Source organism: Pongo pygmaeus, chromosome 10 (genome assembly GCF_028885625.2).
Source record: "Pongo pygmaeus isolate AG05252 chromosome 10, NHGRI_mPonPyg2-v2.0_pri, whole genome shotgun sequence".
Taxonomy (NCBI): domain Eukaryota; kingdom Metazoa; phylum Chordata; class Mammalia; order Primates; family Hominidae; genus Pongo; species Pongo pygmaeus.
The window spans coordinates 107,987,617-108,013,890 of NC_072383.2; the positions used below are offsets into that span (position 1 = coordinate 107,987,617).

General features: G+C 49.8%; 1 protein-coding gene across 1 annotated transcript in view; it reads left to right on the forward strand.

Annotated features, from left to right (window-relative positions):
• MYO1H (myosin IH) overlaps positions 1-26,274 on the forward strand; it is a 104,130-nt gene that overhangs the window by 14,465 nt on the left and 63,391 nt on the right. The window contains exons 6-14 of the mRNA XM_054445385.2: positions 792-890; positions 2,704-2,817; positions 3,558-3,629; positions 4,564-4,683; positions 6,281-6,348; positions 6,684-6,789; positions 7,396-7,476; positions 8,613-8,704; positions 12,264-12,358. Coding sequence (XP_054301360.1) covers positions 792-890; positions 2,704-2,817; positions 3,558-3,629; positions 4,564-4,683; positions 6,281-6,348; positions 6,684-6,789; positions 7,396-7,476; positions 8,613-8,704; positions 12,264-12,358 — 847 coding nt within the window. The remainder of the gene's footprint in view (positions 1-791; positions 891-2,703; positions 2,818-3,557; positions 3,630-4,563; positions 4,684-6,280; positions 6,349-6,683; positions 6,790-7,395; positions 7,477-8,612; positions 8,705-12,263; positions 12,359-26,274) is intronic.

Genomic DNA, 26,274 nt, shown 5'->3' on the forward strand with positions numbered 1-26,274 from the left:
AAGACCCATCCCTTCGGGGGCACGAGCAGATGTTGCTGGTTGTGCGGGAAGGTTTGTGAGGTTGCAAATTTTATATTGGCCACTTCACTAGGAGATATTTTCATGGTATGACACATCTGATTTCCCCCATGCAATGAAGAAATCTTTTAAGAAAACAGATCTTCAGATAATTAGGAAACTAGGAACACCCTGTACCACAAAAGCAAAATAATAAAAAACATTTGTCTAGAACGTTTTCTCTTTAAATCAGTCTGTTATTTAAAAGACAACCTCTGGAGTTCATGGGGAAAATCTCTGCTTGTGATCATTTTCACAAAACCTCTGTTTCTCTAAATGCTAGCCTTTTATTTCCTTGCGGGAAAGGCTTCTTTCATCTAGTCCTGCGGTGAAATTTTTGTTGGCAGTCTCTAAGTGAGTCAGGAGTTTCTGATTTTAAGCACTTTAATATCCCTGCATATTTCAGCAGATATTTCTTGAGACAAACAGCTTCAATTTATTTAGCAAAAATGATAAGAAAACTATGTTTAAAAACACATACAAAAAGATATACCACTTACATGTAACTTGGAATGTTTTCCCAGGACAGAGATTTTTAAACAAAATTCCAAATAAATTTGAAAAAAAGCAACAGTTGTCAAATCATTACATGCTAGACAATTTAGAGTAAAACCTATTTTTTATTCGCAATTCAGTACATTATAGGACTAGCTTTTGCATCTTCAGAGAGGAATAGACATGCTTAATTGCCCCTATAAAAATGATATTAAGTGACTCAAACTTTTTGTCAACAGGGTCATTGTGCCAAAGAGTCATCCATTAATGACAAGAATGACTGGAAAACTGTTTTCAATGCCTTTTCTGTCATTGATTTTACTGAAGCTGACCTTGAGGTATGTGCTTTTGCAGCAGAACTGATAGTTCCCCCGGGACTGAGGAAACATTCCTGATTTCTTGGTGTTTGCAGAATACAGTGGCCAGATTCAACAAATAAAAATACAGGATGCAGCCGGGTGCGGTGGCTCACACCTGTAATTCCAGCATTTTGGGAGGCCAAGGCGGGCGGATCACTTGAGGTCAGGAGTTTGAGACCAGCCTGGCCAACATGGTGAAACCCTGCCTCTACTAAAAAGGTACAAAAATTAACCAGGTGTGGTGGCAGGCACCTGTAATCCCAGCTACTCTGGAGACTGAAGCAGGAGAATCACTTGAATCCGGGAGGTGGAGGTTGCAGTGAGCTGAGATCGTGCCACTGCACTCCAGCATGGGTGACAGAGCGAGACTGCGTCTCAAAAAAACAAAAACAAAAATACAGGATGCCCAGTTACATATGAATTTCAGATAAACAGTGAAGAATTTTTTAGTATAATCATGTTCCAATTATTGCATGTGGGCAAACTTTCAAACTTACATTAATTTTTTAGTGTAATTCAAATATTAACTGTGGGTTCCTTTATCTGGCAACCCTAAGTTTTCCTAATATTGTGTGCAAGGAGGAAGAGTCGGGTTTTTTTCTCTTGTTAAGTAAGTCCAGTCTCAACAATTTAGATGCCATAGAATTACAAGATTCTCATTTATTGAGGCTTCTGTTTTGGCACAAACTGGAACAAATTGTAGAATTTATAAACACTTTGTTTTTACATCTTTTAATCTTTTTTTTTTCATTTTGATTGTTAAACTATCAGTCTTTCAAGGCCCAGAATGTAATTTAAAAACATCTATATTTGAGGCCAGGTGCAGTGGCTCACACCTGTAATCCTGATGCTTTGGGAGGCTGAGGTGGAGAAATCACTTGAGGCAAGGAGTTTGAGACTAGCCTGGGGAACATAGTGAGACTCTGCCTCTACAAAAAAATTTTAAAAATTAGCCAGGCATGGTGGTGCATGCCTGTAGTCCCAGCCACTCAGGAGGCTGAGGTGGGAGGATCGCTTGAGCCCAGGAGGTTGAGGCTATAGTGAGCTATGATGGCACCATTGCATTCCAGCCTGGGTGACAGAGCAGGACCTTGTCTCTTAAAAAAAGGATAGATGGATGGATAGCTAGATAATGTTATTTGAAAATTAAATGGGTTCATTAATGAGGTTTATTTTAGAAAGTATTTTATAAATTTTTTTTTTCCTCTTTTGAGACAGTCTTGCTCTGTCGCCAGGCAGGAGTGCAATGGCGCTATCTCGGCTCACTGCAACCTCCGCCTCCCAGGTTCAAGCAATTCTACTGCCTCAGTTTCCCAAGTAGCTGGGACTACAGGCACACGCCACCACGCCCAGCTAATTTTTGTGTTTTTAGTAGAGATGGGGTTTCACCATGTTGGCCAGATGGTCTCGATCTCTTGACTTCAGGTGATCTGCCCGCCTCGGCCTCCCAAAGTGCTGGGATTACAGGCGTGAGCCACCGCACCTGGCCATAAAATATTTTATAAAAGTGGTTTATTTTATGAAAAATCCATTTATATATTTGTTGTTATATGAAAATAAAGTGTTTCGTGCTGGACACTGAGTGAGGCTGTTTCCCTTAGCACCTGAAGTGAATAACAGGGCTGATTTCTGGGGAAGGAGGAGGGCTTGGTTCTGTGAGCTCAGGTGTAGAATTGGGATGGGGGGCATTTTTCCTTCGGGTGTCTCCACTAATGACATGTATCAATTAGGCGGCCACCATTCTCTTTCCCTGTCCTGATCTCCTGTCTCTGAACACTTCCCATGTTCCTAGAATCTCTTTGGAATTATTGCCAGTGTCTTACACCTGGGGAACATTGGTTTTGAAGAAGACGACCAAGGCTGTGCCACTATCCCAGACACCCACGAGATCAAGTGGATAGCCAAGGTGATGTTCCTCTTTTGGAGAGGACAGAAGGAGGGGGATGGGTGGGAGAGAAGAGCAAGGCAGCTGGCTGCCCACAGTTAGGCCCAACTATCTGGTGCCATGCTCTTTTGGCTGATATTGGTTAGGAGGTTTAAAGAGTGGGCGTTTGAAGGAGAGGGCAGGAGTAAAAGCCAGTTGGTTGAGGGAGCTATTGTGGCCTGTTTTGTAATAACGCACAATGATCAGTCTGGGCAGATAACCCTGGGCCTGGATACTCTATGAACTCTTTATAAGTTAGTGAGTAGGCCGGGCGCAATGGCTCATGCCTGTGATCCCAGTGCTTTGGGAGGCCAATGCAGGAGGATCGCTTGAGGCCAGAAATTCAAGGCTGCAGTGAGCCATGATCATACCACTGCACTCCAGCCTAGGCAACGTAGTGAGACTCTATCTCTTAAAAAAAAAAAAAAAAAAAAAAAAATTAGCTGTGAATGGTGGCACACACCTGTAGTCCCAGCTACTCAGGAGGCTAAGGTGGGAGGATCACTTCAGCCCGGGAGGTGGAGTTTGCAGTGAGCTGAGATCATGCCACTGCACTCAGCCTGGATGACAGAGTGAGACCTTGTCTGAAAAAAAGTTACAATGAGCTATGATTGTGCCACCACATTCCCACGTGGGCAACAGAGCCATACCTTGTCTCTAAAAAATAAAAAACAAGTAAAACTGCGTCACTGAATAGCATTTTGGATTTCTTTTACATGCAGCTCCTGGGGGTCCACCCATCAGTCCTTCTGGAAGCTCTCACCCACAGAAAAATTGAAGCCAAAACTGAGGAGGTAAAAATGGCTCTAGGTGGTGGAAATGTGCCGGCCCTCCCTGCTGCTGCTGCCTCCCTCCGATAACAGCAGGGTGGTGGCCTCAGGGGAGGCCAAACCTTTGATCCTAGCTCAACAGGCCCCGTGTGGTCCAGCTCCTGCGGGGTGTTCTGCCTCATCTTCTGCCATCACCATCACCACCACCACACCAATGCTAGCAATCCACACCTCATACTCCCTATGTCCTCCCTCCACAGGAGTCTTTGCACATGCTATTCCTTCTGCTGGAACACTGTTCCCAATGCTTCATCTAGTTAACTCCTCTTCATCCTTCATTTCCTGGGGGTCACTTCCTCAAGGAGCCTTCTCTGATCCTCCCACCTCTACCTCAAAGCACCATATGTATCTCCTTGTAGCCCTTTCAACATGACTGTGATTCTTTGAATGTCTCTCCATCCCTCCCTACCTTCAAATGAACTGTGTGCCCATGAAGGTCAGGACTGTGTGTCTGGGTTACAGCTGTATCTCGGCAGCCCAGCACAGTGCCTGGCACACATGGGCACTCAAGAAAGCGCCATCGTGTGAACCAAAGGCAAGAGTAGCATCTTCCCAGCATGTATCCTTTGCCAGTCGTCATCAAACACTAGTTCAAGACTCTGTGTGGTGGCTTATACCTGTAATCACTTTGGGAGGCTGCAGTGGGAGGATTGCTTGAGCCCAGGAGTTCAAGACCAGCCTGGGCAACATGGCTAGACCACATTTCTACAAAAAAAAAAAAAAAAAAGTGGGGCATGGTGGTGGGCACCTGTAGTCCCAGCTACTGCATTCCAGGCTGGGCAGCAGAGCGAGACCCTGTCTCTTTATTTATTTATTTTTCTTAAGAAAAAAGACCTCTTTGAACACTGGGGGCTTCTTTTTTTCCACCTATAGTGATGCACCTTGCTATTCTTTTCAGGTGATCTGCCCATTGACACTAGAACTCTCTGTCTACGCTAGAGATGCAATGGCGAAGGCTGTTTATGGACGAACGTTTACTTGGCTGGTCAACAAAATCAATTCCTCCTTAGTTAACGAGGTTGGTCAACGCATTTTGGATACCTTGCTCTTGCTAACCTGGTGATGTTTTATAATCATCATCGTTTCTTTAAAGAATTTGGGAGGGAGAATGAACTGTGGGTGCCTCATGGGCAGAGATGGTGTCTTTCCCTATTCACATTTCCCATATCTAGCATACAGTATGAATGAATGCCGAATGACTTATACAATGTGTCCCAAAGCATGCTATGCATAGCGCTTGTGGTATGCCAGATAGCTTCAAGTGTACACAGAAACTTTTTATTTTTATTTTTAGAGACAGTATCTTGCTCTGTCACTCAGGCTGGAGTGCAGTGGTACAATCATAACTTGCAACTTCCAGCTCCTGGGCTCAAGCAATCCTCCTACCTCAGCCTCCCAAATAGCTGGAACTACAGTTGCATACCACCATGCCCGGCTAATTTTTAAAAATTTTTTTGTAGAGATGAGGTCTTGATATGTTGTCCAGGCTGGTCTCGAACTCCCGGGCCCAAGCCATCTTCCCACTGCTGCCTCCCAAAGTGCTGGGATTATAGGCATGAACCACCACAAATCTTTACATTTCAACAGTAATATATTCACCTGACATTTTTAAAATTTCAACAGAAGCATATTTTAACATATTTAAGAAAAAAATATAGCCCTTCAAACTTACACTTCAGTCATGTTTCCTTTTCAAGTGGAATTATTTAAATAAAAAAGGGATTTAATCCAAGCTAAAAATTAAGGAAATGATACATGGATGGGGAGGGGATATGTGGATGTGACAAAATTCATGGAGGTAGGACACAAAAGATGATTTTGGAGGCAGTGATTTAGGACACTCATACAGAGTATTTAATTGTGTCCCTTTAAAACTAAATAAACACATTATCTTTTTTTTTTTTTTTTTTGAGATGGAGTCTCACTTTGTCATCCAGGCTGGAGTGCAGTGGCACAATCTTGGCTCACTGCAACCTCCACCTCCGGGGTTCAAGCAATTCTTGTGCCTCAACCTCCCAAGTAGTGGGATTACAGGTGTACACCACCATGCCTGGCTAATTTTTGTAATTTTTTTAGTAGAGATGGGGTTTTGCCATGTTGGCCAGGCTTGTCTCAAACTCCTGGCCACAAGTGATCTGCCTGCCTCAGCCTCCCAAAGTGCTGGGATTGCAGGTGTGAGCCACCACACCCGGCCTGAAATAAATACATTATCTTTAAATACCCACCCTGGCCTGAGGGTACTTGGTCCTCTTACTTGGATAGGCATCTTCTTGTCTGTCTATAGGTCCTTTTCTCCTCCTCCTTTTTCTTCTTCTTTTTTTTTTTTTTTGATTTTACATGGGCTTGGGAGGCTGAGGACACCTGAAGCAAAGAAGTGAATCAGAAGGGGAAGGTCTCACTACACAGGTGATGGCTATGGAAGCTGCAGTGGGATCTGAGCAGGCAGCAGCAGCAGGCTGGGGAAATTACTTCCACCCAAAGGTTTTTCTGTATTGTTGGAGACAGAGGAGACATGAGCTTTAGCACCAAGTCCCAGTTTGGGGGAGCAGCAACAGAGTTTTGAGTAGCACAAAGGAAAAGATCTAATTATGAATGGGGTGTGTTATTTTGACCAGGATTTCACCAGGAAAACTGTAATTGGATTACTGGACATCTATGGGTTTGAAGTCTTTGACAAGAATGGGTATGTTTTGTCATTACCTACCTACCTGCCTTTTGCCCTTTTTTAAGGTTTCAGTTGAGATTTAAATCATTTGCTAATGTTACTAGATTGATTTCCCTGTCCCCAGAAAGTCTCTAGATTTACATAGTTTCTAATTCACAGACCAACCTAGATGTGGACTAACCATAAAAATGCAAATATATTTTCACTTGACTCTTATGATCTATTTAGTAAATTATTTCATTAATAAGGACTTTGCTTTTTCTTTATTAAAAAGCATCCCTAAAAATATAATTTTTTTAAAGAAATTGTTCTCTTCATATAACTTTAGTTACTTAAATCTTTTGTATCTCTAGTTTTGAACAGTTCTGTATAAATTACTGCAATGAGAAACTCCAGCAACTGTTAATTGAGAGGACTCTAAAAGCAGAACAGGCAGAATATGAAATGGAAGGCATAGAGGTAAACATTTTGATGTTTTCTCCTCATCTGATTTCTTAATCTAGCTAAAGACTTTTTTTTTTTTTAATTTTTTTTTTTCAGACAAGGTCTCACTCTGTCGCCCAGGCTGGAGTGCAGTGGCACAATCATGGCTGGTTTCAGCCTCCACCTCCTGGGCTTGAGTGATCCTCCTGCCTCAGCCTCCTAAGTAGCTGGGACCACAGGCACATGCCACCATGCCTGGCTAATTGTTTTATTTTTTGTAGAGACAGGGTCTCTCTATGTCGCCCAGGCTGGGCTCGAACTCCTGGACTCAAGTGATCTTCCTGCCTCAACCTCCCAAAGTACTGGGATTACAGGTGTGAGCCACTGTGCCCAACCACTAAAGACATTTAACTGAAGTATTATTTCATTGGAGATTTTCCTGATTAGTACTGAGGATTAATTTTTAGGCCTTCTGTGCTTATTTCCTGAGAAATTATTTTGATATTCAGAAAATATAATTTGTTTAAGGTTGAATATAAAAACTAGATTTTGAAAAAAGATGTTTTAGAAAACCAGTTTAAAACCAACTTTTATGCTCGTCTAAACATTTCTTGGAGAATTCATTCCTCTTTGTCATTTTAGTGGGAGCCAATTAAATATTTCAACAACAAGATCATCTGTGATTTGGTAGAAGAGAGACATAAAGGAATCATATCCATTCTGGTGAGAAAAATTAATGTTGCATTGGAGCTATTCACCCGGCATTTACAACTCTTGGAATAACTTTTTCCCAGGCTTAAAAAGGGTTGAGCCAGGCCAGGCCCGGTGGCTCACGCCTGTAATCCTAACACTTTGGGAGACCGAGGTGGGTGGATCACCTGAGGTCAGGAGTTAGAAAGCAGCCTGAACAATATGGTGTAACCCTGTCTCTACTAAAAATACAAAAATTAGCCGGGCATGGTGGCATGCGCCTGTACTCCCAGCTACTTGGGAGGCTGAAACAGGAGAATTGCTTGAACCCCGGAGGCAGAGGTTGCAGTGAGCCGAGATCACACCACTGTGCTCCAGCCTGGGTGACAGAGGGAGACTCCATCTCAAAAAATAAAAATAAAAATAAAAAAAGGATTGAGCCAGGGTGGTCTCTAACTCCTGGGTTCAAGCAATCCTCCCACATCAGCCTCCTGAGTAGCTGGGACTACAAAGGTATACCACCACACCTGGCTAAATTTTAAAATTTTTGTAGAGACAGGGTTTCACCATGTGCCTATGCTGGTCTCGAACTCCTGGGCTCAAGACGTCCTCCCACCTTGGCCTGCCAAAATGCCAGGATTATAGGTGTGAACCACTTCACCCAACCACACCTGTAATTTTTAAGACGCCAACTCAATGGTATCATTCTTGAGGACGAAAAATGGGAAATAGAAAAATGAACTTAAGAAATATAAAAGCTTCGACTTGACTGGCTTTATACCTTTCTTTCCATGAGGGCTTTTCTTCTACAACAAGAGTCTGTACACATGGTAATCATGGTCAGTGATAACTGGTTTAGAGAAAATGAGGTTGGCATTAAGCTGGTCATAGTAGCTGTTGAGTATCCTTGGGAAGACTTTGAGTCAGATGGTGGGAGAGTTGCCTTTTCATGGGATATTCAGGTCCACTGGTTCCATGGTCCCCTCATTAAATCTTAGAAGCCAAATACATGGATTAAGCCCCTTTCTTCCCCCAGAATGTTCACCTGCACTTATGTGAAATAATAGTCTTTTAGTCCAGTACTTTCTGTTGCAGCTGGTGAAAGCATTTAAACTTGGCATTGATGGAGGGTGGTGCTGTGGATTGAGGCTTCTCTTCTTCTTTTGAAGGATGAAGAATGCATTCGGCCTGGTCCTGCTACAGACTTGAGTTTCCTGGAGAAATTGGAAGAGAAAGTGGGCAAACATGCACACTTCGAAACGTACATACTTTATTTGACCAGATTTTGCATGGGGGAAGATCATTGTGTCTCCATTTTCTTTAGTATTTGGATAATGTTCTTCAAGAGAACAACTACTTCATACATAAAAATATCTTTATGATGTACCACTCATAGATGTGCCAGACCTTTGTTAGTAGAAATTAAACCTAAATGAATTACAGGTATAATTTTTTTTTGACACATGGTCTCAGTCTGTCACCTAGGCTGGAGTGCAATGGCGTGATCACAGCTCACTGCAGCCTCAACCTCCCAGGCTCAAGTGATCCTCCAACCTCAGCCCCCCAAGAAGCCAGGACTACAAACATACACCACAATGCCTGGCTAATTTTTATATTTTTTGTAGAGACAGGGTTCACCCTGTTGCCCAGGCTGGTCTGGAACTCCTGGCTTCAAGCGATCCACCCATCTTGGCCTCCCAAAGTGCTGGGATTACTGCTGTGAGCCATCGTGCCCAGACACAAGTATGATTTTTAAAAAAGATTTTGTATCTTCCTTTATTCAGTGATTTATATTTTGGACATGTCTATGTACATGAAATAATCTTTTCAAAAATTCAGGTATTCAAAAAATACAGTGATATGTGTAGATCTGAAATGTACAACCTGATAAATTTTTGTATTTGTATGTGCCTGTGTAACCACCATGCAGATCAGATATAGAGTACCACATCCCACAAGATCAACTAGACATTTAACTTAGTCTTTGAGGTAAGGAGGAGAGAATTTAAGAGCATATGCTGGAGTCATTAAGACCTGGTTTGTTTGCTTGTTTCTTTTTTGTTTTTCGGTTTTGTTTTGTTTTGTTTGAGATGGAGTCTCACTCTGTTGCCCAGGCTGGAGTGCAGTTGTGCAATCTCTGCTCACTACAACCTCTGCCTCCCAGGTTCAAATGATTCTCCTGCCTCAGCCTCCCAAGTAGCTGGGATTACAAGCACTTGCCACCACGCCTGGCTAATTTTTTTATTGTTGTTGTTGTTGTTGTTGTTGTTGTTATTATTTGAGACAGAGTCTTGCTCTGTTGCCCAGGCTGAGTGTAGTAGGGCGATCTCGGCTCACTGCAACCTCCACCTCCTGGGTTCAAGTGATTCTGCTTCAGCCTCACAAGTAGCTGGGACTACAGGTGTGCCCCATCACGTCTGGGTTTTTTTTTGTATTTTTAGTAGAGATAGGGTTTCACCATGTTAGCCAGGCTGGTCTCGAACTCCTGACCTCAAGTGATCTGCCCACCTCAGTCTCCCAAAGTGCTGGGATTACAGAAATGAGCCACCATGCCTGGCCCCAAGACCAAATGAATGCTCCTGCATTTGTGTTTCCCCTGCTACAAGATGGGGTTATTAACATACCTACCATCCAATTTTGTAAATGATGCCATAAATTGCCTAGTGCAATTTCTGGCCATGGTAAAGACTTAGTAAATAGTGGTGGCTTTCTCAGACCTGTTGTAGAATACTGAAAGGAAAAGTAAATGAAATTGCAAAGGATAAGTACATGAAATTGCAAAGTGAATCAATAATGGAAAAATAAATTGGGGTACATTCACAAATTGAATAATATATCACTGTGCAATGAATAATCTATAACTGCATGCAATGATGTAAGTAAATTACACAAATGAGTACATACTGTGTCAGACACAAAAGAGTACATACTGTGGCTGGGCGTGCTGGTTCATGCCTATAATTCCAGCACTTTGAGAGGCCGAGGCGAGTGGATCACCTGAGGTCAAGGGTTCAAGACCAGCCTGACCAAAATGGTGAAACCCTGTCTCTACTAAAAATACAAAAATTAGCCAGGCATGGTGGTATATGCCTGTAGTTCCAGCTACTTGGGAGGCTGAGGCAGGAGAATCGCTTGAACCTGGGAGGTGGAGGTTGCAGTGAGCCGAGATTGTGCCACTGCACTCCAGCCTGGGCAGCAGAGCAAGACTCCATCTCAAAGGAAAAAAAAAAAAGACTACATTCTATATAATTCCATTGCAATGCAATGCATACAACTAGGTAAAAATTCACTTATGCTGCTACATGTCTGGTTGCAACTGGAAAGGGTGCAGAGTAGGGGTTCTCAGGGACTGGTAATGAATGCTCTGCTTCTTAATCTGGGTGCTGGTTACACAGGCATATTGTTTTCAAAAATTCATTGAGCTGTATGCTTAGAATATATGTGTGCTGTCAATATATATGACAGATTTAAGTAAAAGTCATTTTAAAAAATCAAGAATCTGGCCAGGCACAGTGGCTCACACCTGTAATCCCAGCTCTTTGGGAGGCCGAGGCGGGTGGATCATCTGAGGTCAGGAGTTCAAGACCAGCCTGGCCAACATGGTGAAACCCCATCTCCACTAAAAATCCAAAAAATTACCCAGGCATGGTGGCGGTGGCTCACGCCTGTAGTCCCAGCTACTCGGGAGGCTGAGGCAGGAGAATCATTTGAACTCAGGAGGTGGTGGTTGCAGTGAGCCGAGATCACACCATTGCACTCCTGCCTGGGAGACAGAGAGACTCCATCTCAAAAAAAAAAAAAAAATCAAGAAACTGAAAACTGATGTTGTATGAGTATTTTAGTCTCTCAACATCATAAAAATGTAAGATATAAAATTGTTCTTTGTTACATCACCTAGAAAAACAGAAGTTAATTTATTATGCAAATACATGTGTTTCTGTGGCTCAGTTCTATAACTTTATTTCTCAGGGTTTATGGGAAGAAAGGATCTAATTTTATTTTTTTATGTTTTGAGACAAGGTCTCACTCTGTTGCACAGGCTGGAGTCTAGTGGTATAATTATAGCTCACTGCAGCCTCAAATTCCTGGGCTCAAGCAGTCCTCCCACCTCAGCCTCCTGAGTAGCTGGGACTACAAGGCGCACGCTACCACTCCCAGCCAATTTTTTGTATTTTTTTTTTTTAAAGACAGGGTCTTGCTGTGTTGCCCAGACTAATCTCAAACTCCTGGCCTTAAACAATCCTCCTGCCTCAGACTCCCAAAGTGCTAGGATTATAGGTGTGAGCCACCATGCCTGGCCAAAGGATCTAATTTTAAAGAAATCTTGGTCTATGGCCAGAAAATAAGTAACAAAACTTCCTGGGAGCCTCCCTGTGTGGTGGCTTTCAATGTGGACCTAACTGGTTGAAGACGTCTCTCTCTCACTCTTTGCTTCAGTTATTGGTGCCATTTTGCCTCAGTGAAGTAGAAAGTTCAACTCGTGGGCCGGGCGTGGTGGCTTAGGCCTGTAATCCCAGCACTTTGGTAGGCTGAGGCAGGCAGATCACGAGGTCAGGAGTTTGAGACGAGCCTGACCAACATGGTGAAACCCCATCTCTACTAAAAATACAAAAATTAGCCGGGTGTGGTGGCGCCTGCCTGTAATCCCAGCTACTCCAGAGGCTGAGGCAGGAGAATCGCTTAAACCCGGGGGGGTCGGAGGTTGCCGTGAGCCAAGATTGTGCCACTGCACTCCAGCTTGGGCAACAGAGCAAGACTCCATCTCAAAAAAGAAAAGAAAAGAAAAGAAAGTTCAACTCATGTCTATTTCTGTCTCGTAGCCGTAAGCTGGCTGGTCCAAAGGGCCGAAAGAGGATTGGCTGGATGGAGTTCCGACTCCTCCACTATGCAGGAGAGGTCACATACTGCACCAAGGGTGAGTGGCCGTGGGGTACAGGTGACAGCCATGTATGTGCCCAGCCTGGTGTCTTACAATAAGCTCCGAGTCCATGGAGGAAATGGTGCACAGCCATCCCAAACGTTCCCTAACCTCGCATTCAAGCCATTTGAAAAAGTCGTTCTAATTGTATTGTATTTATTATTTTTGTAAATAACCACTTTATTGAGATGCAATTCACATATCATCCATTTACCCCATTTTAAAATGTACAATCAGTAGTTTTTAGTATTAATATATTCAGAGTTGTGAAAACATTGCCACCATTCATTTTATTTATTTATTTTTTTATTTTGAGAGAGAGCCTCGCTCTGTTGCCCAGGCTGGAGTGCAGTGGCTCAGTCTCGGCTCACTGCAACCTCTGCCTCCCAGGTTCAAGCCATTCTCCTGCCTCAGCCTCCCAAGTAACTGGGATTACAGGTGCCCACCACCACGCCCAGCTAATTTTTTTGTTTGTTTGTTTGTTTTTGCCATGTTGGCCAGGCTGGTCTGGAACTCCTGAGGCCCACCTCAGCCTCCCAAAGTGCTGAGATTACAGGTGTGAGCCACCATGCCTGGCTACCACCATTCATTTTGGAACATTTTATCACCCCCAAAAGAAATCCTGTACCCATTAGCAGGCACTCTCTGTTTCCCTCTAACCCCACCCCTTCCCCTACAGCTCAAAGCAACTAGCTGATCTACCTTCCCTCTCTATAGATTTGACTGTTTGGGGTTTTTTTTGACATTTTTTTATACCTGGAATCATGCAACGTGTGGCCTTTTGTGTCTGGTTTCTTACACTTAACATAATTTTGTCAGGGTTCATCCATGCTTTCATTCCTTTTTATTGCCAAATAATATCCCATGATGGGGATATGCCACATTTTGTTCATGCATTCATCAATAACTCATGGTAGGCACTTGGGTTGTTTATACCTTCTAACTATTATAAATAAGGCTACCATGAATATGCCAGTATGAGTTTTAGTATGGGTATAAGTTTTCATTTTTCTTATATATATACCTAGGAATGGAATTATTAGATTAGATATGGTAACTCGGCCGTGTGTGGTGGCTCACGCCTGTAATCCAGCACTGTGGGAGGCCAAGGGGAGCAGATCACCTGAGGTCAGGAGTTTGAGACCAGCCTGACCAAGATAGTGAAGCCCCATCTCTACTAAAAGTACAAAAATTATGTTAAAAATACAAAATTAGCTGGGCGTGGTGGCACATGCCTGTAATTCCAGCTACTAGGGGAGGGTGAGGCAGGAGAATCGCTTGAACCTGGGAGGCAGAGGTTGCGGTGAGCTGACATCGTGCCATTGCACTCCAGCCTGGGCAACAAGAGCGAAACTCTGTCTCAAAAAAAAAAAAGAAAAAAAAATTAGCCGGGTGTGGTTGTGGATGCCTGTAGTCCCAGCTACTTGGGAGGCCAAGGCGGGAGAATTGCTTGAACCTAGGATGCAGAGGTTGCAGTGAGCTGAGATCGTGCCGCTGCATTCCAGCCTGGGTGACAGAGCAAGACTTCATCTCAAAATAAACAATATATATGTTAACTCTATGCTTAACCTTTTGAGGAATTGCCAGGTCATTTTCCAAAGCAGCTGCACCATTTTACATTTCCGCCAGCAGTATATGAGGGGTTCCAATATCTCCACAGCCTCCCCTACACTTGTGTTACATCATTCTATATATCTGTTATGTTCTATATGTGATATTCTGCTCTGTCTCCCAGTCTGGAGTGCAGTGGCATGATCTCGGCTCACTGCAAGCTCCGCCTCCTGGGTTCACACCATTCTCCTGCCTCAGCCTCCCAAGTAGCTGGGACTACGGGCACCCGCCACCACACCTGGATAATTTTTTGTATTTTTAGTAGAGACAGGGTTTCACCGTGTTAGCCAGGATGGTCTCAATCTCCTGACCTCGTGATCCACCCACCTCGGCCTCCCAAAGTGCTGGGATTACAGGCATGAGCCACCATGCCCGGCCTATATGTGATGTTCTTCTAACCGTATTAGTGGGTGTGAAGTGGTATCTCATTGTGCTTTTGATTTGCATTTCTCTAATGACCTATGATATTAAACATATTTTCATGTGCTTATTGGCTGTTTCTCTTCCTTGGAGAAATGTCTACGCAGATCTTTTGCCCAGGTTTTAAGATTGGGTTTTTTTGGGTTTTTTTGGTTTTTTTGGGGTTTTTTTTTTTTTTTTTTTTTTTTTTGAGACGGAGTCTTGCTCTGTCGCCCAGACTGGAAGTCCAGTGGCGCAATCTCGGCTCACTGCAAGCTCCGCCTCCCAGATTCATGCCATTCTCCTGCCTCAGGCTCCCGAGTAGCTGGGACTACAGGCGCCCGCCACCACGCCCGGCTAATTTTTTCTATTTTGTAGTAGAGACGGGGTTTCACCGTGTTAGCCAGGATGGTCTCAATCTCCTGACCTCATGATCCGCCCGCCTCGGCCTCCCAAAGTGCTGGGATTACAGGTGTGAGCCACCGTGCCCGGCCTAAGATTGGGTTGTTTTTCATTATTGAGTTGTAAGAATTCTTTATATATCCTAGATACTAGATCCTGATCAGATATACAATTTGCAAATATTTTCTCCAATTCTATGAGTTGTCTTTTAATTTTTGTGATGGTGTCCTTTGAAGCACAGAAGTTTTTAGTTTTGATGAAGCCTAATTGTTCTTCATTTTCTTCAGTCACTTTTACTTTTGGTTTGAAATTAGTTTTACTTTTTTTTTTTCTTTCTTTCGAGACAAGGTCTTGCTCCCTTACCCAGGCTAAAGTGCGGTGGCGTGATCTTGGCCCACTGCAACCTCTGCCTCCCGGGGTTCAAGCAATTCTCCTGCCTCAGCCTCCCAAGTAGCTGGGATTATAGATGTCTGCCACCACGCCCAACTAATTTTTGTATTTTTAGTAGAGACAGGGTTTTGGTTTTTTTGTTGTTGTTGTTTTTAGACAGAGTCTCGCCTGTGGCCCACGCTGGAGTGCAGTGGCACGATCTCGGCTCACTGCAAGCTCCGCCTCCCGGGTTTGCACCATTCTCCTGCCTCAGCCTCCCTAGTAACTGGGACTACAGGCACCTGCCACCACGCCTGGCTAGTTTTTTGCATTTTTTAGTACAGACAGGGTTTCACCGTGTAGGCCAGGATGGTCTCGATCTCCTGACCTCATGATCAACCCACCTCAGCCTCCCAAAGTGCTGGGATTACAGGCGTGAGCCACCGCACCCAGCATTATTTTTACTTTTAAATAAGAGTATATTTCTAAGAATCTTTTAAAAAGTAATAACATGTACAGGTATTAGGGTTTTTTTCTTTGAATGCAAAGTGACAAAAAGAAAAAATTTTTAAAAAGGATGAGTCTCTTTGTGCAGATAATCCGTTTATTTTTGTTTAAAGAATAAAGATAATACACATGTAGAGCTATAAACTGCTGACGGCACAGAAAGGAACAAAAGGAAAACTCAAATGCCTTTTACTCTCAGTCTCTCCTTCGGGGGGACCACAAGAATAAACAGTTCCTTGTAACTACTTCCAGGAAAATAGAAATGTTTTCTGCATATGCCTATGTGAGGATACACACACACACACACACACACACACACACACACACACACACACACACACACACACACTCTCATTCACTCTACCTTGATCTCGTGGGGAGTTTTCCATGTGTTGGTAGGGAGTTTTCCATGTGTTGGTGGGGAGTTTTCCATGAGTTGGTGGGAAGTTTTCCATGAGTTGGTGGGGAGTTTTCCATGTATTGGGGAGTTTTCCATGTGTTGTTGGCAGGGAGTTTTCCATGTGTTGCTGGGGAGTTCTCCATGGGTTGCTGGGGAGTTCTCCATGTGTTCCTGGGGAGTTCTCCACGTATTGTTGGGGGGGAGTTTCCCACGTGTTGTTGGGGGGGAGTTTCCCACGCGTGGTTGCTGGGGAGTTTCCCACGCGGTGTCGGTGGGGAGTTTCCCACGCGGTGTCGGTGGGGAGTTTCCCACGCGCTGTCGGTGGGGACTTTCCCACGCGCTGTCGGTGGGGACTTTCCCACGCGCTGTCGGTGGGGACTTTCCCACGCGCTGTCGGTGGGGACTTTCCCACGCGCTGTCGGTGGGCAGTTTCCCACGCGCTGTCGGTGGGCAGTTTCCCACGCGCTGTCGGTGGCGAGTTTCCCACGCGCTGTCGGTGGCGAGTTTCCCACGCGGTGTCGGTGGCGAGTTTCCCACGTGGTGTCCGTGGCGAGTTTCCCATGTGCTGCTGGCGAGTTTCCCATGTGCTGCTGGCGAGTTTCCCATGTGGTGTTGCTGGGGAGCTTCCCATGTGGTGTTGCTGGGGAGCTTCCCATGTGTCCTTGGTGGGGAGGTTTCCATGTGTCCTTGGTGGGGAGCTTGCCATGTGTCCTTGGTGGGGAGCTTGCCATGTGTCCTTGGTGGGGAGCTTGCCATGTGTCCTTGGTGGGGAGCGTGCCATGTGTTCTTGGTGGGGAGCGTGCCATGTGTTCTTGGTGGGGAGCGTGCCATGTGTTGTTGCTGGGGAGTTTCCCCTGTGTTCTTGCTGGGGAGCCTCCCAAGTGGTATTGGTGGGGAGCCTCCCGTGCGCCCTTGCCGGGGAGCCTCCCGTGCGCCCTTGCCGCGGAGCTTCGCCGTGCCATGTGTTCTTGGTGGGGAGCGTGCCATGTGTTGTTGCTGGGGAGTTTCCCCTGTGTTCTTGCTGGGGAGCCTCCCCTGTGTTCTTGCTGGGGAGCCTCCCAAGTGGTGGTGGTGGGGAGCCTCCCGTGCACCCTCGCCGCGGAGCTTCGCCGTGCGCCCTCGCCGCGGAGCTTCGCCGTGCGCCCTCGCCGGGGAGGTTTCCCGTGCGCCCTCGCCGGGGAGGTTTTCGTGTGTCCTTTGTGGGGAGTTTCCCATGTGGTGTTGCTGGGGAGTTTCCCATGTGTCGTTCGTGGGGAGCTTTCCTTGAATTCTTGCCAGGGACCTTTCCTTGAATTCTTGCCGTGGAGCTTCCCCTGTGTCCTTGCCGGGGAGCTTCCCCTCTGTCCTTGCCAGGGAGCTTCCCCTCTGTCCTTGCCGGGGAGCTTCCCCTGTGTCCTTTCCGGGGAGCTTCCCCTGTGTCCTTGCTGGGGAGCTTCCCCTGTGTCCTTGCTGGCTAGGTTTCCATGTGTCCTTGCTGGGGAGGTTTCCATGTGTCCTTGCTGGGGAGGTTACCATGTGCCCTTGGTGGGGAGGTTTGCCATGTGCCCTTGGTGGGGAGTTTGCCATGTGCCCTTGGTGGGGAGTTTGCCATGTGCCCTTGGTGGGGAGTTTGCCATGTGCCCTTGCTGGGGAGTTTGCCATGTGCCCTTGCTGGGGAGTATGCCATGTGCCATTGCTGGGGAGTTTGCCATGTGCCCTTGCTGGGGAGTTTGCCATGTGCCCTTCCTGGGGAGTTTGCCATGTGCCCTTGCTGGGGAGTTTGCCATGTGCCCTTGCTGGGGAGTTTGCCATGTGCCCTTGCTGGGGAGTTTGCCATGTGCCCTTGCTGGGGAGCTTGCATGTGCCCTTGCTGGGGAGCTTGCATGTGCCCTTGCTGGGGAGTTTGCCATGTGTCCTTGGTGGGGAGTTTGCCCTGTGTCCTTGGTGAGGAGGTTGCCCTGTGTCCTTGGTGGGGAGTTTGCCCTGTGTCCTTGGTGGGGAGGTTTCCATGTGTCCTGGGGGGGAGGTTTCCATGTGTCCTTGGTGGAGAGGTTTCCATGTGTCCTTGGTGGGGAGTGTGACATATGTCCTTGGTGGGGAGTGTGCCATGTGTCCTTGGTGGCGACTGTGCCATGTGTCCTTGGTGGCGACTGTGCCATGTGTCCTTGGTGGGGAGGTTTCCATGTGTCCTTGGTGGGGAGGTTTCCATGCGTCCTTGGTGGGGAGGTTTCCATGCGTCCTTGGTGGGGAGTTTGCCATGCGTCCTTGGTGGGGAGTTTGCCATGCGTCCTTGGTGGGGAGTGTGCCATGCGCCCTTGGTGGGGAGTTTGCCATGCGCCCTTGCTGGGGAGTTTGCCATGCGCCCTTGCTGGGGAGTTTGCCATGCGCCCTTGCTGGGGAGTTTGCCATGCGCCCTTGCTGGGGAGTTTGCCATGCGCCCTTGCTGGGGAGTTTGCCCTGCGCCCTTGCTGGGGAGTTTGCCATGTGCCCTTGCTGGGGAGTTTGCCATGTGCCCTTGGTGGGGAGCTTGCATGTGCCCTTCCTGGGGAGTTTGCCATGTGCCCTTGGTGGGGAGCTTGCATGTGCCCTTGCTGGGGAGTTTGCCATGTGTCCTTGGTGGGGAGTTTGCCCTGTGTCCTTGGTGTGGAGGTTTCCATGTGTCCTTGGGGGGCAGGTTTCCATGTGTCCTTGGTGGAGAGGTTTCCATGTGTCCTTGGTGGGGAGTGTGCCATGTGTCCTTGGTGGGGAGTTTGCCATGTGTCCTTGGTGGGGAGTGTGCCATGTGTCCTTAGTGGGGAGTGTGCCATGTGTCCTTGGTGGGGAGTGTGCCATGTGTCCTTGGTGGCGACTGTGCCATGTGTCCTTGGTGGGGAGGTTTCCATGTGTCCTTGGGGGGGAGGTTTCCATGTGTCCTTGGTGGAGAGGTTTCCATGTGTCCTTGGTGGGGAGTGTGCCATGTGTCCTTGGTGGGGAGTGTGCCATGTGTCCTTGGTGGGGAGTGTGCCATGTGTCCTTGGTGGCGAGTGTGCCATGTGTCCTTGGTGGGGAGGTTTCCATGTGACCTTGGTGGAGACGTTTCCATGTGTCCTTGGTGGGGAGTGTGCCATGCGTCCTTCGTGGGGAGCGTGCCATGCGTCCTTCGTGGGGAGCGTGCCATGCGTCCTTCGTGGGGAGCGTGCCATGCGTCCTTGGTGGGGAGCTTGCCGTGTGTCCTTGGTGGGGAGTTTGCCGTGTGTCCTTGGTGGGGAGTGTGCCGTGTGTCCTTGGTGGGGAGTGTGCCGTGTGTCCTTGGTGGGGAGTGTGCCGTGTGTCCTTCGTGGGGAGTGTGCCGTGTGCCCTTGGTGGGGAGTGTGCCGTGTGCCCTTGGTGGGGAGTGTGCCGTGTGCCCTTGGTGGGGTGTGTGCCGTGTGCCCTTGGTGGGGAGTCTGCCGTGTGTCCTTGGTGGGGAGTCTGCTGTGTGTCGTTGGTGGGGGGTGTACCGTGTGTCCTTGGTGGGGGGTGTACCGTGTGGCCTTGGTGGGGGGTGTACCGTGTGCCCTTGGTGGGGAACTTGCCATGTGTCCTTGGTGGGGAGCATGCCATGTGTCCTTGGTGGGGAGTTTGCCATGTGTCCTTCGTGGGGAGTTTGCCTTGTGTCCTTCGTGGGGAGGTTTCCATGTGTCCTTCGTGGGGAGGTTTCCATGTGTCGTTGGTGGGGAGGTTTCCATGTGTCGTTGGTGGGGAGTTTCCCATGTGTCGTTGGTGGGGAGTTTCCCATGTGTCGTTGGTGGGGAGTTTCCCATGTGTCGTTGGTGCGGAGTTTCCCATGTGTCGTTGGTGGGGAGTTTCCCATGTGTCGTTGGTGCGGAGTTTCCATGTGTCGTTGGTGGGGAGTTTCCCATGTGTCGTTGGTGGGGAGTTTCCCATGTGGTGTTCGTGGGGAGTTTCCCATGTGGTGTTCGTGGGGAGTTTCCCGTGTGGTGTTGGTGGGGAGTTTCCCGTGTGGTGTTGGTGGGGAGTTTCCCGTGTGGTGTTGGTGGTGAGTTTCCCGTGTGGTGTTGGTGGGGAATTTCCCGTGTGGGGTTGCTGGGGAGTTTCCCATGTGGGGTTGCTGGGGAGTTTCCCATGTGGTGTTGCTGGGGAGTATCCCATGTGGTGTTGCTGAGGAGTTTCCCATCTGGTGTTGCTGGGGAGTTTCCCATGTGGTGTTCCTGGGGAGCTTTCCTTGAATTCTTGTTGGGGAGCTTCCTCTGTGTCCTTGCTGGGGAGCTTCCCCTGTGTCCTTCCTGGGGAGCTTCCCCTGTGTCCTTGCTGGGGAGCTTCCCCTGTGTCCTTGCTCAGGAGCTTCCCCTGTGTCCTTGTTGGGGAGCTTCGCCTGTGTCCTTGCTGGGGAGCTTCCCCGGTATCCTTGCTGGGAAGCTTCCGCTGTGTCCTTCCTGGGGAGCTTCCCATGTGTCCTTGCTGGGGACCTTCCCATGTGTCCTTGCTGGGTAGTTTTCCATGTGTCCTTGGTGGGGTGGTTTCCATGTGTCCTTGGTGGGGAGGTTTCCATGTGTCCTTGGTGGGGAGGTTTCCATGTGTCCTTGGTGGGGACTTTGCCATGTGTCCTTGGTGGGGAGTTTCTCATGTGTCTTTCGTGGGGAGTTTGCCCATGTGTCCTTCGCGTGGAGTGTGCCATGTGTCCTTGGTTGGCAGTGTGCCATGTGTCCTTGGTGGGGAGTGTGCCATGTGTCCTTGGTGGGGAGTGTGCCATGTGTCCTTGGTGGGGACTGTGCCATGTGTCCTTGGTGGGGACTGTGCCATGTGTCCTTGGTGGGGAGTGTGCCATGTGTCCTTGGTGGGGTGTGTGCCATGTGCCCTTGGTGGGGAGTCTGCCATGTGTCCTTGGTGGGGAGCCTGCCATGTGTCCTTGGTGGGGAGGGTGCCATGTGTCCTTGGTGGGGAGCTTGCCAAGTGTCCTTCGTGGGGAGTCTGCCATGTGTCCTTGGTGGGGGGTGTGCCATGTGTCCTTGGTGGGGGGTGTGCCATGTGTTCTTGGTGGGGGGTTTGCCATGTGTCCTTGGTGGGGAGCTTGCCATGTGTCCTTGGTGGGGAGCTTGCCATGTGTCCTTCGTGGGGAGCTTGCCATGTGTCCTTCGTGGGGAGCTTGCCATGTGTCCTTCGTGGGGAGTTTGCCATGTGTCCTTCGTGGGGAGTTTGCCATGTGTCCTTCGTGGGGAGTTTGCCATGTGTCGTTGGCGGGGAGTGTGCCATGTGCCCTTGGTGGGGAGTGTGCCATGTGCCCTTGCTGGGGAGTTTGCCATGTGCCCTTGCTGGGGAGTTTGCCATGTGCCGTTGCTGGGGAGTTTGCCATGTGCCCTTGCTGGGGAGTTTGCCATGCGCCCTTCCTGGGGAGTTTGCCATGCGCCCTTGCTGGGGAGTTTGCCCTGCGCCCTTGCTGGGGAGTTTGCCATGTGCCCTTGCTGGGGAGTTTGCCATGTGCCCTTGGTGGGGAGCTTGCATGTGCCCTTCCTGGGGAGTTTGCCATGTGCCCTTGGTGGGGAGCTTGCATGTGCCCTTGCTGGGGAGTTTGCCATGTGTCCTTGGTGGGGAGTTTGCCCTGTGTCCTTGGTGTGGAGGTTTCCATGTGTCCTTGGGGGGCAGGTTTCCATGTGTCCTTGGTGGAGAGGTTTCCATGTGTCCTTGGTGGGGAGTGTGCCATGTGTCCTTAGTGGGGAGTGTGCCATGTGTCCTTGTTGGGGAGTTTGCCATGTGTCCTTGGTGGGGAGTGTGCCATGTGTCCTTGGTGGGGAGTGTGCCATGTGTCCTTGGTGGCAACTGTGCCATGTGTCCTTGGTGGGGAGGTTTCCATGTGTCCTTGGGGGGGAGGTTTCCATGTGTCCTTGGTGGGGAGTGTGCCATGTGTCCTTGGTGGGGAGTGTGCCATGTGTCCTTGGTGGGGAGGTTTCCATGTGACCTTGGTGGGGACGTTTCCATGTGTCCTTGGTGGGGAGTGTGCCATGTGTTCTTTGTGGGGAGCGTGCCATGCGTCCTTCGTGGGGAGCGTGCCATGCGTCCTTCGTGGGGAGCGTGCCATGTGTCCTTGGTGGGGAGTGTGCCGTGAGCCCTTGGTGGGGAGTGTGCCGTGTGCCCTTGGTGGGGAGTGTGCCGTGTGCCCTTGGTGGGGTGGGTGCCGTGTGCCCTTGGTGGGGAGTCTGCCGTGTGTCGTTGGTGGGGGGTGTACCGTGTGTCCTTGGTGGGGGGTGTACCGTGTGCCCTTGGTGGGGGGTGTACCGTGTGCCCTTGGTGGGGAACTTGCCATGTGTCCTTGGTGGGGAGCATGCCATGTGTCCTTGGTGGGGAGTTTGCCATGTGTCCTTCGTGGGGAGTTTGCCATGTGTCCTTCGTGGGGAGTTTGCCTTGTGTCCTTCGTGGGGAGGTTTCCATGTGTCCTTCGTGGGGAGGTTTCCATGTGTCGTTGGTGGGGAGGTTTCCATGTGTCGTTGGTGGGGAGTTTCCCATGTGTCGTTGGTGGGGAGTTTCCCATGTGTCGTTGGTGGGGAGTTTCCCATGTGTCGTTGGTGCGGAGTTTCCCATGTGTCGTTGGTGTGGAGTTTCCCGTGTGTCGTTGGTGGGGAGTTTCCCGTGTGGTGTTCGTGGGGAGTTTCCCGTGTGGTGTTCGTGGGGAGTTTCCCGTGTGGTGTTCGTGGGGAGTTTCCCGTGTGGTGTTCGTGGGGAGTTTCCCGTGTGGTGTTGGTGGGGAGTTTCCCGTGTGGGGTTGGTGGGGAGTTTCCCGTGTGGGGTTGGTGGGGAGTTTCCCGTGTGGGGTTGCTGGGGAGTTTCCCATGTGGGGTTGCTGGGGAGTATCCCATGTGGGGTTGCTGGGAAGTATCCCATGTGGTGTTGCTGAGGAGTTTCCCATCTGGTGTTGCTGGGGAGTTTCCCATGTGGTGTTCCTGGGGAGCTTTCCTTGAATTCTTGTTGGGGAGCTTCCTCTGTGTCCTTGCTGGGGAGCTTCCCCTGTGTCCTTCCTGGGGAGCTTCCCCTGTGTCCTTGCTGGGGAGCTTCCCCTGTGTCCTTGCTGGGGAGCTTCGCCTGTGTCCTTGCTGGGGAGCTTCGCGTGTGTCCTTGCTGGGGAGCTTCCCTGGTATCCTTGCTGGGAAGCTTCCGCTGTGTCCTTCCTGGGGAGCTTCCCATGTGTCCTTGCTGGGGACCTTCCCATGTGTCCTTGCTGGGTAGTTTTCCATGTGTCCTTGGTGGGGTGGTTTCCATGTGTCCTTGGTGGGGAGGTTTCCATGTGTCCTTGGTGGGGAGGTTTCCATGTGTCCTTGGTGGGGACTTTGCCATGTGTCCTTGGTGGGGAGTTTCTCATGTGTCTTTCGTGGGGAGTTTGCCCATGTGTCCTTGGCGTGGAGTGTGCCATGTGTCCTTGGTTGGCAGTGTGCCATGTGTCCTTGGTGGGGAGTGTGCCATGTGTCCTTGGTGGGGAGTGTGCCATGTGTCCTTGGTGGGGACTGTGCCATGTGTCCTTGGTGGGGACTGTGCCATGTGTCCTTGGTGGGGAGTGTGCCATGTGTCCTTGGTGGGGAGTGTGCCATGTGCCCTTGGTGGGGTGTGTGCCATGTGCCCTTGGTGGGGTGTGTGCCATGTGCCCTTGGTGGGGAGCCTGCCATGTGTCCTTGGTGGGGAGCCTGCCATGTGTCCTTGGTGGGGAGCCTGCCATGTGTCCTTGGTGGGGGGCTTGCCAAGTGTCCTTCGTGGGGAGTCTGCCATGTGTCCTTGGTGGGGGGTGTGCCATGTGTCCTTGGTGGGGGGTGTGCCATGTGTCCTTGGTGGGGGGTGTGCCATGTGTTCTTGGTGGGGGATTTGCCATGTGTCCTTGGTGGGGAGCTTGCCATGTGTCCTTGGTGGGGAGCTTGCCATGTGTCCTTCGTGGGGAGTTTGCCATGTTTCCTTCGTGGGGAGTTTGCCATGTGCCCTTCGTGGGGAGTTTGCCATGTGTCGTTGGCGGGGAGTGTGCCATGTGTCCTTGGTGGGGAGTGTGCCATGTGCCCTTGGTGGGGAGTTTGCCATGTGCCCTTGCTGGGGAGTTTGCCATGTGCCCTTGCTGGGGAGTTTGCCATGCGCCCTTGCTGGGGAGTTTGCCATGTGCCCTTGCTGGGGAGTTTGCCATGCGCCCTTGCTGGGGAGTTTGCCCTGCGCCCTTGCTGGGGAGTTTGCCATGTGCCCTTGCTGGGGAGTTTGCCATGTGCCCTTGGTGGGGAGCTTGCATGTGCCCTTCCTGGGGAGTTTGCCATGTGCCCTTGGTGGGGAGCTTGCATGTGCCCTTCCTGGGGAGTTTGCCATGTGCCCTTGGTGGGGAGTTTGCCCTGTGTCCTTGGTGTGGAGGTTTCCATGTGTCCTTGGGGGGGAGGTTTCCATGTGTCCTTGGTGGAGAGGTTTCCATGTGTCCTTGGTGGGGAATGTGCCGTGTGTCCTTAGTGGGGAGTGTGCCATGTGTCCTTGGTGGGGAGTTTGCCATGTGTCCTTGGTGGGGAGTGTGCCATGTGTCCTTGGTGGGGAGTGTGCCATGTGTCCTTGGTGGCGACTGTGCCATGTGTCCTTGGTGGGGAGGTTTCCATGTGTCCTTGGGGGGGAGGTTTCCATGTGTCCTTGGTGGAGAGGTTTCCATGTGTCCTTGGTGGGGAGTGTGCCATGTGTCCTTGGTGGGGAGTGTGCCATGTGTCCTTGGTGGGGAGTGTGCCATGTGTCCTTGGTGGGGAGTGTGCCATGTGTCCTTGGTGGCGAGTGTGCCATGTGTCCTTGGTGGGGAGGTTTCCATGTGACCTTGGTGGGGACGTTTCCATGTGTCCTTGGTGGGGAGTGTGCCATGCGTCCTTCGTGGGGAGTGTGCCATGCGTCCTTCGTGGGGAGTGTGCCATGCGTCCTTCGTGGGGAGTGTGTTATGTGCCCTTGGTGGGGAGTCTGCCATGTGCCCTTGGTGGGGAGTCGGCCATGTGTCCTTGGTGGGGAGTCTGCCATGTGTCCTTGGTGGGGAACGTGCCATCTGTCCTTGGTGGGGAGCTTGCCACGTGCCCTTGCTGGGGAGTTTGCCATGTGTCCTTGGTGGGGAGCTTGGCATGTGTCCTTGGTGGGGAGCTTGCCATGTGTCCTTCGTGGAGAGTTTGCCATGTGTCCTTGGTGGGGAGTTTGTCATGTGTCCTTGGTGGGGAGTTTGTCATGTGGCCTTGGTGGGGAGGTTCCCATGTGTCCTTGGTGGGGAGGTTCCCATGTGTCCTTGGTGGGGAGGTTCCCATGTGTCCTTGGTGGGGAGTTTCCCATGTGCCGTTGGTGGGGAGATTCCCATGTGCCCTTGGTGGGGAGCTTGCTATGTGTCCTTGGTGGGGAGCATGCCATGTGTCCTTGGTGGGGAGTTTGCCATGTGTCCTTGGTGGAGAGCTTGCCATGTGTCCTTGGTGGGGAGCTTGCCATGTGTCCTTGGTGGGGAGCTTGCCATGTGTCCTTGGTGGGGAGTTTCCCATGTGTCCTTGGTGGGGAGTTTCCCATGTGTACTTGGTGGGGAGGTTTCCATGTGTCCTTGGTGGGGAGGTTTCCATGTGTCGTTCGTGGGGAGGTATCCATGTGTCCTTGGTGGGGACGTTTCCATGTGTCCTTTTTGGGGAGTGTGACATGTGTCCTTGGTGAGGAGTGTGACATGTGTCCTTGGTGGGGAGTGTGCCATGTGTCCTTGGAGGGGAGTGTGCCATGTGTCCTTGGTGGGGAGTGTGCCCTGTGTCCTTGGTGGGGAGGTTTCCATGTGTCCTTGGTGGGGAGGTTTCCATGTGTCCTTGGTGGGGACGTTTCCATGTTCCCTTGGTGGGGACGTTTCCATGCGTCCTTCGTGGGAATTGTGCAATGTGTCCTTCGTGGGGAGTGTGCCATGTCTTCTTGGTGGGGAGTGTGCCATGCGTCCTTCGTGGGGAGTGTGCCATGCGTCCTTGGTGGGGAGTTGGCCATGCGTCGTTGGTGGGGAGTTTGCCATGCGCCCTTGGTGGGGAGTTTGCCAGGCGCCCTTGGTGGGGAGTTTGCCAGGCGCCCTTGGTGGGGAGTTTGCCATGCGCCCTTGGTGGGGAGTTTGCCATGCGTCCTTGGTGGCGAGTTTGCCATGTGTCCTTGGTGGCGAGTTTGCCATGTGTCCTTGGTGAGGAGGTTTCCATGTGTGCTTGGTGGGGAGGTATCCATGTGTCCTTGGTGGGGACGTTTCCATGTGTCCTTGGTGGTGAGTGTGACATGTGTCCTTGGTGGGGAG